Genomic DNA, 16,848 nt, shown 5'->3' on the forward strand with positions numbered 1-16,848 from the left:
ACAGCTATGTTGCGTTTTGAAATATTGCACCCCTAACAAATTGGTGCCTGGAACAACCGCCCCTGTGCCCTCTCCACACTGCACCACTGCCCGGAGATCGGTGTCGCAAGAGGGTCTGCCAACCCTCTGACACAAAATCTCCCTTCATTCTGGAAGGTTCTGGAATGTTCTTCACCAAGTTAATTTCTGCATGTCAGGCTCGTCGTAGTGCTGCCAATCATCGTGGAGTTTGGTCTTCCTTCACTTCCAGGTGTTATTTGCTATTAATTGGCAGAATTCAAATTCACTGGGTTTTTTTTTTTAAGTTTAGCAAGATGGTGTAATTGTCAAATTGTCGAAGCCCACTGGTTTTCTGTGTTGCCCTTTTGTATTTATTCAGACTCGATTAGTCACAATCGCTTCCCCTTTTTGGTGGTAAAATGCAATTGCAGCACCTTAACGTCTAGCAAGAAAATGCAATTGCTGCCTAATCTTGCCCAGGAACTTCTGCAAGGGCTCCTTTTCCTGTTTACAGGTTCAGCCTATTGCATGGATTCCTGCTGAATGTGGCTGGAGGATTATTGCTAAAGCAATCCTATACATATCAATTCATAAGTGAGTCCCATTGATTTCAATGGAATTGACTTCCAGGCAAGTGGGCAGTTATGTACTGTATAGGACTGCAGTTTCCATTGTTCTCCAGTAAAAGGTAAAGGTAAAGGGACCCCTGACCAATTTGGTCCAGTCGTGGCCGACTCTGGGGTTGCAGCGCTCATCTCGCTTTATTGGCCGAGGGAGCCGGCGTACATCTTCTGGGTCATGTGGCCAGCATGACTAAGTCGCTTCTGGCGAACCAGAGCAGTGCACGGAAATGCCGTTTACCTTCCTGCCGGAGCGGTACCTATTTATCTACTTGCACTTTGATGTGCTTTCGAACTGCTAGGTGGGCAGGAGCAGGGACCGAGCAACGGGAGCTCACCCTGTCACAGGGATTTGAACCGCCAACCTTCTGATAGGCAAGTCCTAGGCTCTGTGGTTTAACCCACAGCGCCACCCGCATCCTTGTTCTTCAGTAGCATCTCTTAATTGCTACAATGTCAGTTTCTGTTCCCATGGGCAGAGGTTTCCTCTCATTTTTTCCCCTGTTGATTTTTCAAACAGCAACATGTGGCTATTTTTCTTTCAAAATAAAAACAAATATGATAGAAAATTGGGAACAGAGACTAAGCAGGGCAATTAGCAGAGGCAGCAAAAGCAGCAATTAATAGGCTGTTAATCACTAATCCCCCATCAGCAAGAAGCAACAGCAGTGAACATGAAGCAGGAAACTTGTAAATTAATTAACCTTGTTGGGACCTTTTGCTGAATGAGGCTTACTTGTGAGTAAACATGGGAAGGCTCTTGACCTTAAGGGAAACCATTGCTTGGGGGGCAGCGTGGTGTAATGGTTAGAGTCCAAATACTCACTCCTCTCACTGCCTCTCAGCCTGACCTACCTTGCAGGGTTTTTGTTGCGGATTGAGGAGGGGAAGACTCTTGTATGCACCCTCGAGCTCTTTGGAGGAAAAGGTGGGAAATAAAAGCAATTAATAATATTACTATCAAGGCTGTATTAATTAAGTGCTTGTGTAGCATCCTCAATTCAGTTTTGTTCTCAGCTAATTGCGGGAAAGCAAAGCCTCTGTAGCAAGAGCAGGCTTTCTTAACCATTAATACATTTCTTTTGGGACGCGGGTGGCGCTGTGGGTTAAACCACAGAGCCTAGTGATCTATAATGAACTGAAAAAGGTATTTAAGTATACCTTTCTTAAGAAACCAGAGGCCTTTCTCTTGGGCATTGTTGGCCAGATGGTGTTAAAGAAGGATAGAACCTTTTTCATGTATGCAACAACAGCAGCAAGAAGACTCATCGCAAAGTATTGGAAGACACAAGATTTGCCCACCTTGGAAGAATGGCAGATGCAACTGATAGACTACATGGAACTGGCAGAAATGACTGGCAGAATCCAAGACATGGGAGAAGAACAAACAGAAGAAGATTGGAAGAAATTTAAAGATTATCTGCAAAAACATTGTAAACTATTTGAATGTTAAAGTGATGCAGGATATAGAGATAGTGCGGCATTAGTGACAAAGTTGAAAGGAATGTGCAAAGATGTTTTATAAGTAACAAGTAAAGAAATACAGCAAAATTAATCAATGGGATTAGAAGATAAGTGGATAGCAGCGGTAATGGGTTAATTTAAAAGAAATTAAGCAACATTAAAATCAGTCAAAATAGAGGAAGAATATGCTGAAACTAAATTGGAAATTGGAATACAGAAAAGGGAGGTGTGAGGAAGTTGGGAAAGTATGTTACATGAAATTAAGAGTTGAACTTATATATTTTTGTTTGATTTTTATGTTTTATATTGTTTATTGTTTGTTATTGTGTTGTTTTGTTTGTTATGATAAAATTTGTTGAAACCTTAATAAAAATCTTTTTTTAAAAAAATAAACCACAGAGCCTAGGGCTTGCCGATCAGAAGGTCAGCGGTTTGAATCCCCACAGCAGGGTGAGCTCCCATTGCTCGGTCCCTGCTCCTGCCAACCTAGCAGTTCGAAAGCACGTCAAAGTGCAAGTAGATAAATAGGTACCGCTCTGGCGGGAAGGTAAACGGCATTTCCGTGCGCTGCTGTGGTTCGCCAGAAGTGGCTTAGTCATGCTGGCCACATGACCCAGAAGCTGTACGCCAGCTCCCTCGGCCAGTAAAGCGAGATGAGCACCGCAATTCCAGAGTCATTCATGACTGGACCTAATGGTCAGGGATCCCTTTACCTTTATGGATTAAATACATTTGTAGAGAAACAGCCTTAGTCGTACTGCGCCACCTAAAGGTATAGGGACTCCTGACCATGAGGTCCAGTCATGAACTTCTCTGGGGTTGCGGCGCTCATCTCGCTTTACTGGCCGAGGGAACCAGCGTACAGCTCCCGGGTCATGTGGCCAGCAGGACTAAGCCGCTTCTGGCGAACCAGAGCAGCGCACGGAAACGCTGTTTACCTTCCCGCCGGAGTGGTACCTATTTACCTACTTGCACATGATGTGCTTTTGAACTGCTAGGTTGGCAGGAGCAGGGACCGAGCAACGGGCGCTCACCCTGTTGCGGGGATTCGAACCACCGACCTTTTGATCGGCAAGCCCTAGGCTCTGTGGTTTAGACCACAGTGCCACCCGCGTCCCTACTGCGCCACCTAGTGGCGATCTTTACATGTGTTCACATGCCACGCTCTTTCTTTGAAGACTCTCTGCAACCAAGAAATATATATATGTTTGGTACCCCCTTAAGAAGGTGCCTTATATATGGATCATTGCTTCGTCAAGCTCAGTACTGGCTACACTGGCTGGCAGCTGCTACTCCAGGATTTCAGAGAGCACTCTCTGCCAGCCATAGCTGGAGATGATGGGTACCTGCGACCCCTTGCATTTATGTCAGGTGCTCTGCCATTGAGCTACAGACCTTTCTCTCAAGGAAGAGACCTACTTCATCTGACCAAATGTTTGTCTGTCCCAGAATCCTGTTCGCATACAGTGGCAAACCAGAAGCCCCTGGGAAGCCTACAAGCAAGACCTTAGCGATCTTGCTCTCTAATAATAAGGTTTTAGAGGCGATGTGGTGAGCGAGGCCTCCTAGGGGAAGGAGGAAGGTTTAGCCTGCTGACTTCCCGGCCCCCTCCCCACAAAATGGCCTGTCTAATAATAATAATAATAATAATAATAATAATAATAATAATAATTTATTATTTATACCCCACCCATCTGGGCAACCTCCAACAGAACACTAAAATTCAATAACCCTATCAAACATTAAAAGCTTCCCTAAACAGGGCTGCCTTCAGATGTCTTCTAAAAGTCTGGTAGTTGTTCTTCTCTTTGACATCTGACAGGAGGGCGTTCCACAGGGCGGGTGCCACTACCGAGAAGGCCCTCTGCCTGGTTCCTGTAACTTGGCTTCTCGCAATGAGGGAACCACCAGAAGGCCCTCGGTGCTGGACCTCTGTGTCCGGGCAGAACGATGGAGGTGGAGACGCTCCTTCAGGGATACTGGGCCTTTGAGGCCGTTTAGGGCTTTCAGGGCCAGCCCCAACACTTTGAATTGTGCTCGGAAACGTACTGGGAGCCAATGTAGGTCTCGCAAGACCGGTGTTATGTGGTCCTGGCGGCCGCTCCCAGGCACCAGTCTGGCTGCCGCATTCTGGATCAGTTGTAGTTTCTGGGTCACCTTCAAAGGGAGCCCCATGTAGAGCGCATTGCAGTAGTCCAAGCGGGAGATAACCAGAGCATGCACCACTCTGGCAAGACAGTCTGTGGGCAGGTAGGGTCTCTTCCTGCGTACCAGGTGGAGCTGGTAAACAGCCACCCTGGACACAGAATTGACCTGTGCCTCTATGGACAGCTGTGAGTCCAGAATGACTCCCAGGGTGTCACCTGGTCCTTCAGGGGCACAGTTACCCCATTTAGGACACCTGCCCACCTCCTGTCCCCCAAAAACAGTACTTCTGTCTTGTCAGGATTCAACCTCAGTCTGTTAGCCGCCATCCATCCTCCAACTGCCTCCAGGCACTCACACAGGACCTTCACTGTATTTCGATCAGTGTTTCCCAAACTTGGGTCTCCGGCTGGATGGATTTCCCATCTTCCCTGACCACTGGTCTTGCTAGCTAGGGATGATGGGATTTGTAGCTTCTAAACCAGGCACCCCCAACCTGCGGCCCTCCAGATGTTTTGGCCTACAACTCCCATGATCCCTAGCTAACAGGACCAACGGTCAGGGATGGTGGGAATTGTAGTCCAAAACATCTGGAGGGCCGAAGGTTGGGGATGCCTGCTCTAAACAGCTGGAGACCCAAGTTCGAGAAACCTTGGTTTAGAGGCATTCCCTGCCTCGAAACTGGAGATTAGTACTTGCAGCCACTGACAGGCTGAACCTCCTCCGCGAATCTGCCCAAACCCCTTTTTATGTGGTGAATTCTGTATTTTTAACTATGTGAAGAAGTGCCGTATTTTTCGCTCCATAAGAAACACTTTTTTCTTCCTAAAAAGTAAGGGGAAATGTCTGTGCGTCTTATGGAGCAAATGCGTGTTCGTTGGAGCTGAATTTCCCAGGGGTGAAAAGCAGATCATGCTCTCTTTTTTTGAAAGAGGGAAGTGGGTGTTGAAAGGAAGCAGCTGGTCAGCAAGCGATCGGGAGCGAGATAAGGGACTCTAGCAATAAAGGAGGCTGCCTGGGAGGGGGAGAGGTAAAAGCCCATGGATCCTCAGGATTTTTGCATTGGGTCACCCAAATTCACCATCAGATCACATAGCATGTCCTACAGCCTGCACCAAAAAAACCACACATCCACTCTTTCGTGGGGCCGCAATGGTGCAGAAACGTGGTTACAAAGCACGGATCCACGTGGGTCCTCAGGATTTTTGCATTGGGCTACCCCAAACTCACTGTCAAATCCCATGTCTGTCGCCACAGCATGAACCACAAAAATCGTACATCCACTGTTTCGTTCGGAATATTTTTTTCCCTTGTTTTCCTCCTCTAAAAACTAGGTGTGTCTTATGTTCAGGTGCGTCTTATGGAACAAAAATACAGTACTTCCTTTCGACTGTCCTCCCCCCCCCCTTCATTAGATGATCCCGTTGGGTTCTATTGTGAGGAGAGAGGTTTCACAACGTCTCCCTTCCCGCTTTCTCCACACCCTGTTATAAGGAATTGTGTGCCACGGGTCTGCCCGAGATCCAGGCCCGACATCTTCCCCTGTGCCAACTCATCACACTTGGGGGGTGCAGAACGCCCTCCCTGTGGAATTGTTTTCATCTTATCAGACCCTTATTGAATGTGTGCCAACCCAGCCACTTCCATCTGTGGAACGGGCGCCACATAATACTCATTCTGCACGTGTAAGGAATTGATCTTTTGGTGTGGCAGTACCTACACTTTGGAACTCCCTGCCAATTGACACCTTCCCTGCACTCTTTTCGGCGCCTGCTAGAACATTTTTGTCTTCACGTGTGGTGGGGGCGTAAAAAGGCACACGTTTTCTGGCAAAGGGTGTTGTCAGGGAACTGCCATCGGAGCCAGAGGGAGAGGCAAGGCTCCAGAGCGATGCTGGAGAGGGGCCCAGCAGGAAGAGAGGAAGCTCATCCGCTGGGGAAGGAAATCAGCGCAACACCAAGGGTGAAGGGGGGCAGGTGGGGGAATCGGAGAGAAGGCTCCAGGACTCTTCCCCGGAGACCAGTGGGGAGAGCACAGGTCCTCCGCTGCCCACACCCTCCCTGCGCAGAAGACTTCCGCGCAGGGAGAGTAGGAGGAGACTTGGCGTCAAAGAACTTCTTTGCTGGAAGAAGTTCAAGAAACGCCCACTGACGGATTCTGCCAGCGACTGAAACAGCCACGAAGTGAAGGGCTGTCCAGACAGAAAGGGTTCAACCAGGTAACCTAGCCAAGAGAGGCGGCAACTTACGCACGAGCAACCCCTATAACCATTACAGGTGTTTAAGGAGATAACAGGAATCACTGGGTTAAAAGCTGACCAAAAGTCCAGAGGCAGCATAATTATCAATTTGCAATGGGGTGGAAAGTTTGCAGGGCTATGAAGGACTTGTTCACAAATTTATTGACAGCTGCACAAATTATGATAGGAAGGGGCAAGCGGAATATAAAATGGAAGAATGGTATAAAGAGGTGTGGGATATGGCTATTAATGATGAATTAACGTGTGCCATTAAGGTGAGATGGGGAATATGCAGGAGAAATTATTTTGAGGAGATATGGAAGGTGTTTGTAGAATTTGTACTGTTAAAAGGGAAGAAAGGAGCCAAACCATCGCAAGAGGTGTTGGAATTTTGGGCGGTTGGATAGTTACAATGGAATGGTCTCGGAGGAGGGGTGCACATTTTAATTCTTATTTATTTATGATTATTACTTTGTCAGAATAAAATAATAATATAAATAAATGATATTTTTAAAAAATGTCTAGTCAAGCCTGTCCAGCAAGGGAGAATGTTGACATGTGTTTTAATCTGGTTGCTATCTTATCATTGATTTTAATTGGGTTTTTAAAAATAATAATAAAATAGTTATTCTTAACCGTTGTTTTTTTTTTTTTTTACTAATGATATCATTGTTTTATTCTTTGTGCAAACAGCCCTGAGGGTGTTTTTGTTGTTGTTTACAATCAAGCGGTCTATACATTTTATGAAGGAAATAATAAGATAAATCCTCTTTTCAGTGCTCTCAAAATTCCTCCACTGTTTTGCCTGAGGAACCTCCAGAACTAGCAGGAGTCACGACTGGACCTAATGGTCAGGGGTCCCTTTACCTTTTAGTTATTTGAAATGTGTGTCAATTTAACATAAACGGGTTCCCACTTCCAAAAGTCTGGTGCAAATGTTCTTGCGATAGACCCCAAAGGAAACCACCAACCCAACAGGGGTACCCAGATCTGAAAAGTCAGAGAGAGACACGTCTTGAAAATAACCACACTCAATTAGGATCCAGGTGTCGCTGTTTTTTTTCCCCTTCAAAATAACATGTAGTCATAAATTGTTCATTTGCCTCTGGAGAGCATCATGCAAGTTCTGCTAAACAAGGTTGTTGATTTTGTGTGTTTGTTTTTTCTTTGCAAAATGAATAACAGGCAAGATTCAATATCTTATGGCAACCTGTACAGGGAGGGGGGGAGAGAGAGAGAGAGAGAGAGAGAGAGAGAGAGAGAGAGAGAGAGAGAAAGTGTACAATGCAGAGTTTTAAAAAATTAAAAAGTTCAGAGCAAGAGTAGGAGCTGGCGAACTAGAAAAGTGAAAAGAGAAGGCTGCTGAATTAAGATTTCCCCCCGCCGCTCCCCAGTACTGCAAAGCAGGAAGAAACTACAAAGTCTCTTAGTCTGAAAAGTATCTTCCGTCATACGCCGAAAGGGAAGAAGTGGTTAGAAAACCAGATATTATAAACTCCACATTTTATTCCCCTCCCACCAATGCAATAACATTTCCCCCTCTGCCCCCCACAAATGCGTTAGAAAACTGTACCCATACTTTGGGCTACGAAAGTCAGGTGGGGATTTGATAAAGGTTTTTATTTTTAAAAAATCGAAACGCGAGCACCCGTCTTCTAGGGCAAGTAGAGCTCCCATCCAGCGTAAAGTTCATAAAGCCCCCACCCCATGCTTGGAAAGGGAGGGAAGGAAGCCCCCCCCCCCCCAAGAAGTGGAGTCATGTCAAAGATATGGGCAGGAAAGCTGGTCTTGGGAGAGGACTTGAGAAATTGGTAACTTCTTGCTTGGGATCGGCCCAGCTATTGGGCGAATGGGACGTTTGTCCCAGGTGGAATTTCCACAAGGGGAGCAATCAACTCCTGAGATCTCCCACGACATCTAGAGGTAAGCAGGAGCTTCGTACTCCCTCCTGGAAGCTGATGGACTTGAACACACCACCCCTGACCCCAGGCCACGCCGACTGGGGTTGAGGAGAGCTGGAGCAAAACTACCTCTGGACAGTACTCAATACGTTCCGACTTATTCCGATACAAAACTGGGACATGTGTCCTTCAGGACATGCTCCCGGGCAAGTCATGTGACTTGCACCTTGCTCTCACCCTGAAAAAGTGGTTTTTTTGGGGGGGACGAGATCTCACGTGGCACCCAAAGATGTGCATATTGGGTGGCTTTTCAGGGAGAGAGCGCAGTCCCAGAGCGCAGCACCCAAAATGGCTGCCGAGATCTCGCAAGAAAAAATGGAATTACCTGTTTCTTTCCGGGGCATTTGAAATGTATGGTACTCAATTCAAGTGATGGTTTCTCCCTGCTCCCCACTGCTACGCTTACCGTATTTTTTGCTCTGTAAGACGCACATTTTTCCTCCTAAAAAGTAAGGGGGAATGTCTATGCGTCTTATGGAGCGAATGTGTGGTCGGTTGCTGGCTCCCTTTCTGGCCCCTTGCCCTGGCCTCCATTGTTGAATGTTCTGCAGACGGAGGCTGTTTTTCCCCCAGCGACGTGTGACTGGCTGATTAGATTATCTGGCTGGAAACTGTAGAAACGGCTCCCTTTCCTTTCCTAAAGAAGCTGCAGAACTGTGAATTGAACCCCATAAAAATAGGGGTTTTTCCCCTTTGCAAAAGAAGCTACACAACTGTGAGCTGATCTTCAAAAAACGGGGCTTTCCCCCTTTCCTCCTCTAAAAACTAGGTGCGTCTTATGGTCAGGTGCGTCTTATGGAGCGAAAATACGGTAAACCCTCTGGGTTCAGAATAGTGGAAACAGGTCGTTTTTCTGCTCTGCCCCCTTTCCAAGTCAAAGTGGATGGCCTGAGCCAAGGTAAAAAAATATATTCAACAACCAAAGTAGCAGAGGTTGGATTACACTTCCTAGACTCACCTGAGCAGGTGGAAAATCTTTCATCCATTCTCTCCCTTTCCAGAATATTGTTGCTCATCCCCAGCTGAAGCAATGCTTTTAAACCCCTGATAGAATGCTCCCTCTCCTCCTTAAATTCTCTTCTTTACTGCTGACATTCGGATTGGAAGCTCCTTGCAGGCAGAGACCTCCCTCTCTTCCCCCCCCTCCTTCTTTCTTCACTGTGTTACGCTGTCAAGAGGCTCTGTTTAATTAGCAACCAAAGCAGGTGTCAGAGGGACATTGGGAGGTACCTTGTACTGAGTCAGGCCATTGATCCTTCCAGTTCAGTACTGCCTACACTGCATAGATGTCAACCGTCCCTTATTTGGCGGGACAGTCCCTTATCCCACCGCCGTGTCCCGCTGCTGTCCCTTATTGATGACGTCCCTTAAATTTCCCGGGTTTCAAAGGAAGCAGCTCCTCTCCCTCCCTCCCTGCCGGCCAGGGAGGAGGGAGGCTCCAACTGTGTTGCTTGGCTGTGTTGCTCACCCGATAAGGAGTCTAAGAACGACTGGGGGGTGGAGCTTGCATGCCTTCTCCCGATCAAATCGGCCACATTGCCTGAGGTCTCGCCTTTGCTCAGCGCTTCCCAGCGGAGAGGTGACGGTGGTTTTCCTTGCTGCATCCCCTTTGCTGGGTTGCTGCGCTGTGGGAACCACCGCTTGAGGCTTCGTTTGGCTGCTGGCTAGGCTTTCTGCCTTTGGCTTGGAGGGGCTCAGAAGTTGAACATACCAGTGCTGGGGAAATCCCTTATTTTGGCTGCTGATCCCTTATTTTCAAATCTGTAAGTTGACAGCTATGCTACACTGGCTGGCAGCAGCGGCTCTCCAGGATTTCAGACTGTGCTCTGCCAGCCCTACCTAGAGATTCCGGGGACTGGACCCAAGACCTTCTGCATGCAAAGCAGATGTTCCACTGCTGAGCTATGGCCCTTCTTCTTAGACCTACTTAAAGGGGCAGAGCCATCCCTAAACCTAACCACACCAAGTCAAGGAACCCGTGGCCCTGTATGTGCTCATAGAATCATAGAATTGTAGAGTTCGAAGGGACCCCGAGGGTCATCTAGTCCAACCCCCTGCAATGCAGGATTCTCAACTAAAGCATCTGCGACAGATGGCCAGGCAACCTCTGTTTACAAACCTCCAATGGAGTGCCCAGTCAAACAGCTCTTATTGTCAGAAAGTTCTCGATGTTTAGTCGGAATCTCCTTCCTTGTAACTTGAATCCATTGGTTCAGGTCCTAACCCTCCAGAGTAAGAGGAAATAATAATGATGATAATAATAATAATAATAATTTTATTGTTTATATACCCCGCGCATCTGGCTGAGTTCCTCCCCAGCCATTCTGGGCAGCTTCCAGCAAAATATAAAAATAAAATGTCAGACGTTAAAAACTTCCCTGAACAGGGCAGCCTTCAGATGTTTTCTAAAAGTTGTATAATTCTTTAACTCCCTGACATCTGGCAGGAGGGCGTTCCGCAAGAAGGGCGCCACTGCCAAGAAGGCCTGGTTCCTTGTAACTTTATTTCTTGCAGGGAGGGAACCGCCGGAAGGCCCTCGGAGCTGGACCTCAGTGTCCGGGCTGAATGATGGAGGTGGCGACGCTCCTTCAGGTATACTGGGCCTTTGAGGCCGTTTAGGGCCTTAAAGGTCAGCACCAACACTTTGAATTGTGCTCAGGAACATACTGGGAGCCAGTGAAGATCCTTTAGGACTGGTGTTACATGATATCAGCAGCCACTCCCAGTCTTAAATCTTGCTCCATCTTCCATGTGACAGCCCTTAAGATATTTGAAGATGGCTATCGTATCTTCTCTCTGGTTCCTCTTTTCCATACTAAACACACCCAACTCCTTCAACCATTCCTCATCAGGCTTCGTTTCCAGACCCTTGATCATCTTGGTTGCCCTCCTCTGCCCATCTTCCAGCTTGTCAACATCCTTCTTAAATTGTGGCACCCAGAACTGGACACAGTATTCCAGGTGTGCAGAATAGAGCAGTACTATGACTTCCCTTTATTGGGACACTATACAATTGTTGATGTAGCATAGAATAGCATTAGCTTCTTCTTTTTTGCTGCGCTGGACTCCAGCCCCTCCAGCCCAAGTCAGCATCACCAACAGCCAAGCATGATGGGACCTGGAGTCCCCACTCCTCATCCAAAGGCCTCCCACTGGCCATTGCTCTCATAAGTAGATGAACCAATGGTAGGGCCGGCCCAAGTTATTTTGCCGTCTGAGAAAAGCAAGGCCAAGATGGCTCCCTTCCACCACCACCATCCCATTCCATGTTAAAAAAATGAACCAGGCTGGTAGTTGAAAATTAGGGTCCCTCCAGAAATCCTGTTTATTGTGCATGCATGATGGCTTGTGCTCAGGATGGTATCTGGGCTGTTATACGCAAGCCAGATTTCAATACTGTTTGTGCCTGCAAAACCTTTGGAGCAGGCGTACTGTTTTATTTCCCATTTGTGTGTCTCCCATAACTTCCCGCTGAGATCCTGTAACTTTTTATTTGTTTTTGTCCTGCTTTCATTGTGCTTTCAGGTGGCAATAATGCAGCAACTTTGAGGAAGCGTTGCAGAAAAACTGCAGAATGGTGCGTCCATTATAAAGCTACCACCAATGCACTATTGTTGCATCGATGGCATGTTGCAGAAGACACTCAGAAAGAAACCATCTGCCTAGAGAAGATCTTACTCTCAACATGGTAATAGAACATTCCACACACCACACCACACCTGACAGCAGCAGGGCAGGTCCCAAAGGAAACACAGCCCTGTCTTACAACACTGCTCCCTGCCCATCAGCAACTGCCACCTGAGGCAGCCACCTCACTCTACCTAATGGTAGGGCTGGCTCAATTCAAAATAGTGGGTTGAAACAGAACTGTACCACGTGGGATTTCTGGAGCTAGAGACACTGCAGGAAGCTTTGCGGTGCACAAACGGATGGGCTGAGATGGCCGTTTCCAACCGCCTAACATGTTTCCAGGTTGACCAGTAAAACTTGTGTCTTCCAATCTCACAGCCAGTCTTCTGGTCCTCCACCTTGGCTCCACTCCTCGGCCAGTCATTGAAACCCATCATCTGCCATGTTTTTAAAGCTAGACAACCTCTAAGACCAAGTATGATTGGGCGGCAATGTTGTCCAATGGCAGTGTGAATCTGGTTTCAGATCTGCTTTCTAGAAAGAGGTCCACCAGCCAATGATAAAGGATGAAATTGGATGCCAAAGCTCCGGTGGAGAAGGAACGGAGTCTTGCTAAGAGTTCAAATAATCCCCACTCCATTAATCAGAGGCACGGTGCTGGGATGCCTGGCCATATCTGGCTGGCATATGGGATGGCCGTGGGCATGAGGGCAAGAAGGATAGTCCCAGAGAGTGGGAAGCAAAGAGGCAATGAAATGCATGCACTGCGACCGCATTGAGAGCAGATTTGTGAGGATGGCGCCTCCCTTATCTCTTGCTCATCTGTGTTCATAAACACAGCTTCCCTCTTTGTGGAGAAAAGTTATTAGAAGAGGCGAAGAAGAGGGAACGGTTTCTTCAAAGAGAGGGAGATTCCTCAGGAAGCCACAAGCTTGGAGCAGCCCAGCGCTCCCAGTTTCAAGATGGCGGCACTTCCTCTTCCTGTTGCAAAATGGGTTCTGAGCGAAGGCTGGTCTCCAGTCTCTTCTGTCTCAGATAGGCATGCACGATTGTATGCTATACCTGGGTGGGAATGAGCACTCAGCACAAGCCGAGACATTTCTAGTAGACTAGGGAGTTGGTATGCCCAAGTGTGAATCATAATGTTAAGTCTAGGGCCAGGGATCGGCAAAGTTTTTATGGTTTGGGCTGGTTCATGGTCCTGTAGACGCAGCGGTGGGCTGGAGTGTGTGTGCATGCACACACTCATGCGCAGCTATTTCTGGAGCAGAGGAGGTGTGCACAGCTTCCCATTGGTTGCAGGAGCTTCCAGCAGCCAATGGGAAGCCGGCTAGCATCGCGGAAGGCAGCCCCACTCTGCTCTGCATCGGTTTAGTGTGGTGCACGGGAGCTGACTGAGCGGGTATCCAGTTAAACAACCCCCACGGGCCGCTTGTGGCCCACGGACCTTAGGTTGCCGACCCCTGGTCTAGGCAAATGTTTTTGCTCCAGAAAGAGACCTTCAAGTTGCCCGCAGAGGGAAATGCGGTAAGATCTACAAACACTGATCTGCACATTCAGATGGCCAGAAGGAAACAGCGTTCGCTCAAGGCAATGTTCCTGCTTCCATTCACATTCTGCATGTAGCTGAGGCCACCCATCACCTCCGCAGCCCCCGCAAAAGAGCATCATTTTTACATTTCTGGCACACTGAAATTTCTCTGTCCTCCTTCCTGGATCCCACACATTTCTCCGAAAGAATCACATGGGGATGAGTGGATCACTGAGGACAACCCATACCTATAGTTCAAAGGAAGGTCATCGGGTTCCTCCCCCCCCCCCATCTGAGAGAATCGTCCATAGTGATGTGCCACGCCATTCCACCACAGATAAGGTACAAAACAACTCCTAAAGAGAACTATACCATTCTCCCAGCCACCCACCTAGAGCGAAATTCTTCTCATTGTGGTGGAGAAAGACCTTCCAGGAAAGGAGAAGAGGAAGACCCTGTCCTAATAGTCAGAAGGTCAGGGATGTCACCATCCTTTAAAAAGCAGGGCGGTACAGACCCTTATTCTAACACCTTTCGCCGTAGAGAGCAGAACAGGAGTTAAAAGCGAGTTATGGCGCTGTTCCAAAAGAAGTTCACTACTTTGGTGGACATGACCTCGTAGAAAAAGCAGCAGGAGATTTTGCTTGTCCGTTGGCCCCCCTCCAAAATCCCAGGAACGGGGGGGGGGCAGTGTGTGGGGAGGATGAAGGTTGAGGTCAAACGTCCCCTTCTATTTGGGGTGGAGCCAGTTGTCACATGTCTCCGGCTGATGACAACTCCAACCCATTTCCCAAAGCACGTCGGAAGCGACTGTTGAGAACGTCAAAATCATTTAAAGAGAGAGAGAGATAGAAAACAAATGGCAAAATCCCATCACTGCTGGCGCAGGATTCGCCTCTCGAGAGCGGCCTTCATAAAACGCCACGCCCGCCTTCAAGAAGGGGGAGCGAGAGAAGGAAGGAAGGTGACTGGTCCCTTCTGGTTTTGTGGTCTTAGGTGCCGTGGAGCTGAAGAACCACAGGAGGGGGTTTGAGAAGACACAATGAGAGACAGTGTGGAGCAGTGGTTAAGAGCGGTAGTCTCGTAATCTGGGGAACCGGGTTCGCTTCCCCGCTCCTCCACATGCAGCTGCTGGGTGACCTTGGGCCAGTCACACTTCTCTGAAGTCTCTCAGCCCCACTCACCTCACAGAGTGTTTGTTGTGGGGCAGGAAGGGAAAGGAGAACGTTAGCTGCATTGAGACTCCTTAAAGGGAGTGAAAGGCGGGATATCAAATCCAAACTCTTCTTCTTCATTGCAGACACAGCGGTAGCTGGGTGTTAAAAACAGAACGCACGCACGCACACACAAACACACACACACACACCATGCTCCCCTCTCTCTTGGCGTCCCTAGTTCCAGTGGGGGGGGGGAAGACCCCAGGACTGGAGTATGGCAGACCCCCCTTGGGGAGCGAAGAGTGGAGAAACAGAAATGTCCTGGTTGAAGAGCAAGTGGGAGAAGGGCGGGGGGCAAATATGGCCTGGAGATGCCTGGAAATTTTGGAAGCAGCCATTGGACAGGCGACTGCTCCTGAGGTGAGGAGAGAAGGGGCCCCCTTGTCCCGTGTGGTTCAGAGGGGTGGCTGGCTGGTGGGGAATGATGCTCAGAAACTTGTGATGGAACCAGGCCGCAGGAGCGTCTATTAGCAGAGGGTGCCCCCCTGTCGGCCAGCTATCTCTCCCCAGCCCGACCCCACGCGTTCACCCCAGCGGTCCTCAGAAGCCCTTGATGTGGCAGTAGGCCTCGAGGCTGGCGAAGAGGATGTAGACGAGCCAGAGGCCCATGAAGAGGCAAGTGGTGAGGATTTTGGGGGTTCGGGGACCCCCCAGCTCGCCCCCTATGTGCGGCCGGCGGCGGTACATGAGGACGCTGATGGAGACGAAGGCGAAGATGGTGAAGAGGGTGACGGAGAAGGCCAGGCTGCCCGTCTCCACCTCGAAGTTTTTGCCTTGGAAGGCCCAGTAAATGGCCGCCACGGACCAGGCCACGCCCAGGCCCAAGAAGACGTTGACGGCGTTGCTCCCAGTCACGTTGCCGATGGAGGCGTCGGCGCACTGGTCCTGGAGGGCGGCCACTTTGCTGGCAAAGGTGTCTGTGGGAAGAGGAGAGCCGTGGTCAGCAGGGACAGAGGGTGGACGACAACCCTGGGGGACCCCACCCCCTGCACCTCCTCCTCCTCCTCCTGCAATGATGCCCTGGTGCCACAAGGGGGCGACAGCAGTCAAGTGCCCCCTTCAAGGGAGGAAATGGCTGATCTCTTGTCAGGCTTCAGGGAATCAGCTTCCTCCCCCATGGCAGCAAATAAGTAGATCAATCGAAAAGAAAGTCTTACCCATGGGTAGGCAAACTAAGGCCCGGGGGCCGGATTCGGCCTAATCGCCTCCTAAATCCGGCCCTCAGATGGTCCAGGAATCAGCGTGTTTTTATATGAATAGAATGTGTCCTTTTATTTAAAATGCATCTCTCGGTTATTTGTGGGTTTTGCCTTGGGGTGGAAGGCCACCCCCCTAGGTCACAAATGTCCTCACTTCACTTTTAGGGCTCATCCCCAATTATGTTTGTCCTGTGATATTTTAGGTTTTTCCCTGGGGAAACCTGCTCTTTACTGCTGAAAAGGAACAAATGTCAAGCCCCAGAAAACTGTTTGTTCCAATTCAGCAGTAAAGAGCAGGTTTAAAAGTGGCAGGACAAAAGGAAGACCCTCTCGGACTTGGGCCTAGAAATCATGGGACAAAGGGAACTGTAGACGAGTCTTTAGCGTGGGCAAACAGCTGCTAGGCTTTGGGAATAGCCAGGGATGCTATTTGGACTCTCAAGATCATCAGGTGTGCATACTGTGTGAATTACTGCCTGCTTATGTTGCGAATTTGCTGTACGAAAACAGCACCCACATACTATTGTTTCTTGTTTGTCAGTTGCTAAACCGGCCTTTCCTTTGCGTGTGAACTTCTGGGGGGCATCAGGTTAAGGGTAAGAACGTATTTGCAACAGAAACATTCGTAAGAGATCGAGCGAAAGACCGTCGACCTCTTGAGCATGGGTATAGGAACACTGGTCACCCCTGGGGATTCAGAGGCCCACCTTGCAGCAACTCTTCCTGCCCCCTTTCTGCCCTCAGGATTGTTAAGTTGTGGGTGAACATATTAGACGACACAGCGATTCTTCAAACAGGTCTTGTTTATTCACAGGCCAGAACAGAACTGAACTGAAGGGTTC

The 16,848-nt window shown here is 48.7% G+C and overlaps 1 protein-coding gene and 1 long non-coding RNA gene across 2 annotated transcripts in view; one reads left to right on the top strand and one right to left on the bottom strand.

The window, feature by feature from the left end:
- Positions 1–16,848, top strand: part of LOC310851820 — a 626,966-nt gene that overhangs the window by 518,983 nt on the left and 91,135 nt on the right. The window lies entirely within an intron of this gene.
- Positions 14,889–16,848, bottom strand: part of SLC8A2 (solute carrier family 8 member A2) — a 137,594-nt gene continuing 135,634 nt past the window's right edge. Inside the window, exon 8 of the mRNA XM_083753694.1 lies at positions 14,889–15,724. Coding sequence (XP_083609820.1) covers positions 15,348–15,724 — 377 coding nt within the window. The 3' untranslated portion in view covers positions 14,889–15,347. The remainder of the gene's footprint in view (positions 15,725–16,848) is intronic.

Source organism: Podarcis gaigeae, assembly GCF_964106915.1.
Source record: "Podarcis gaigeae genome assembly, chromosome: 8".
NCBI classification, from domain to species: Eukaryota; Metazoa; Chordata; class Lepidosauria; order Squamata; family Lacertidae; genus Podarcis; species Podarcis gaigeae.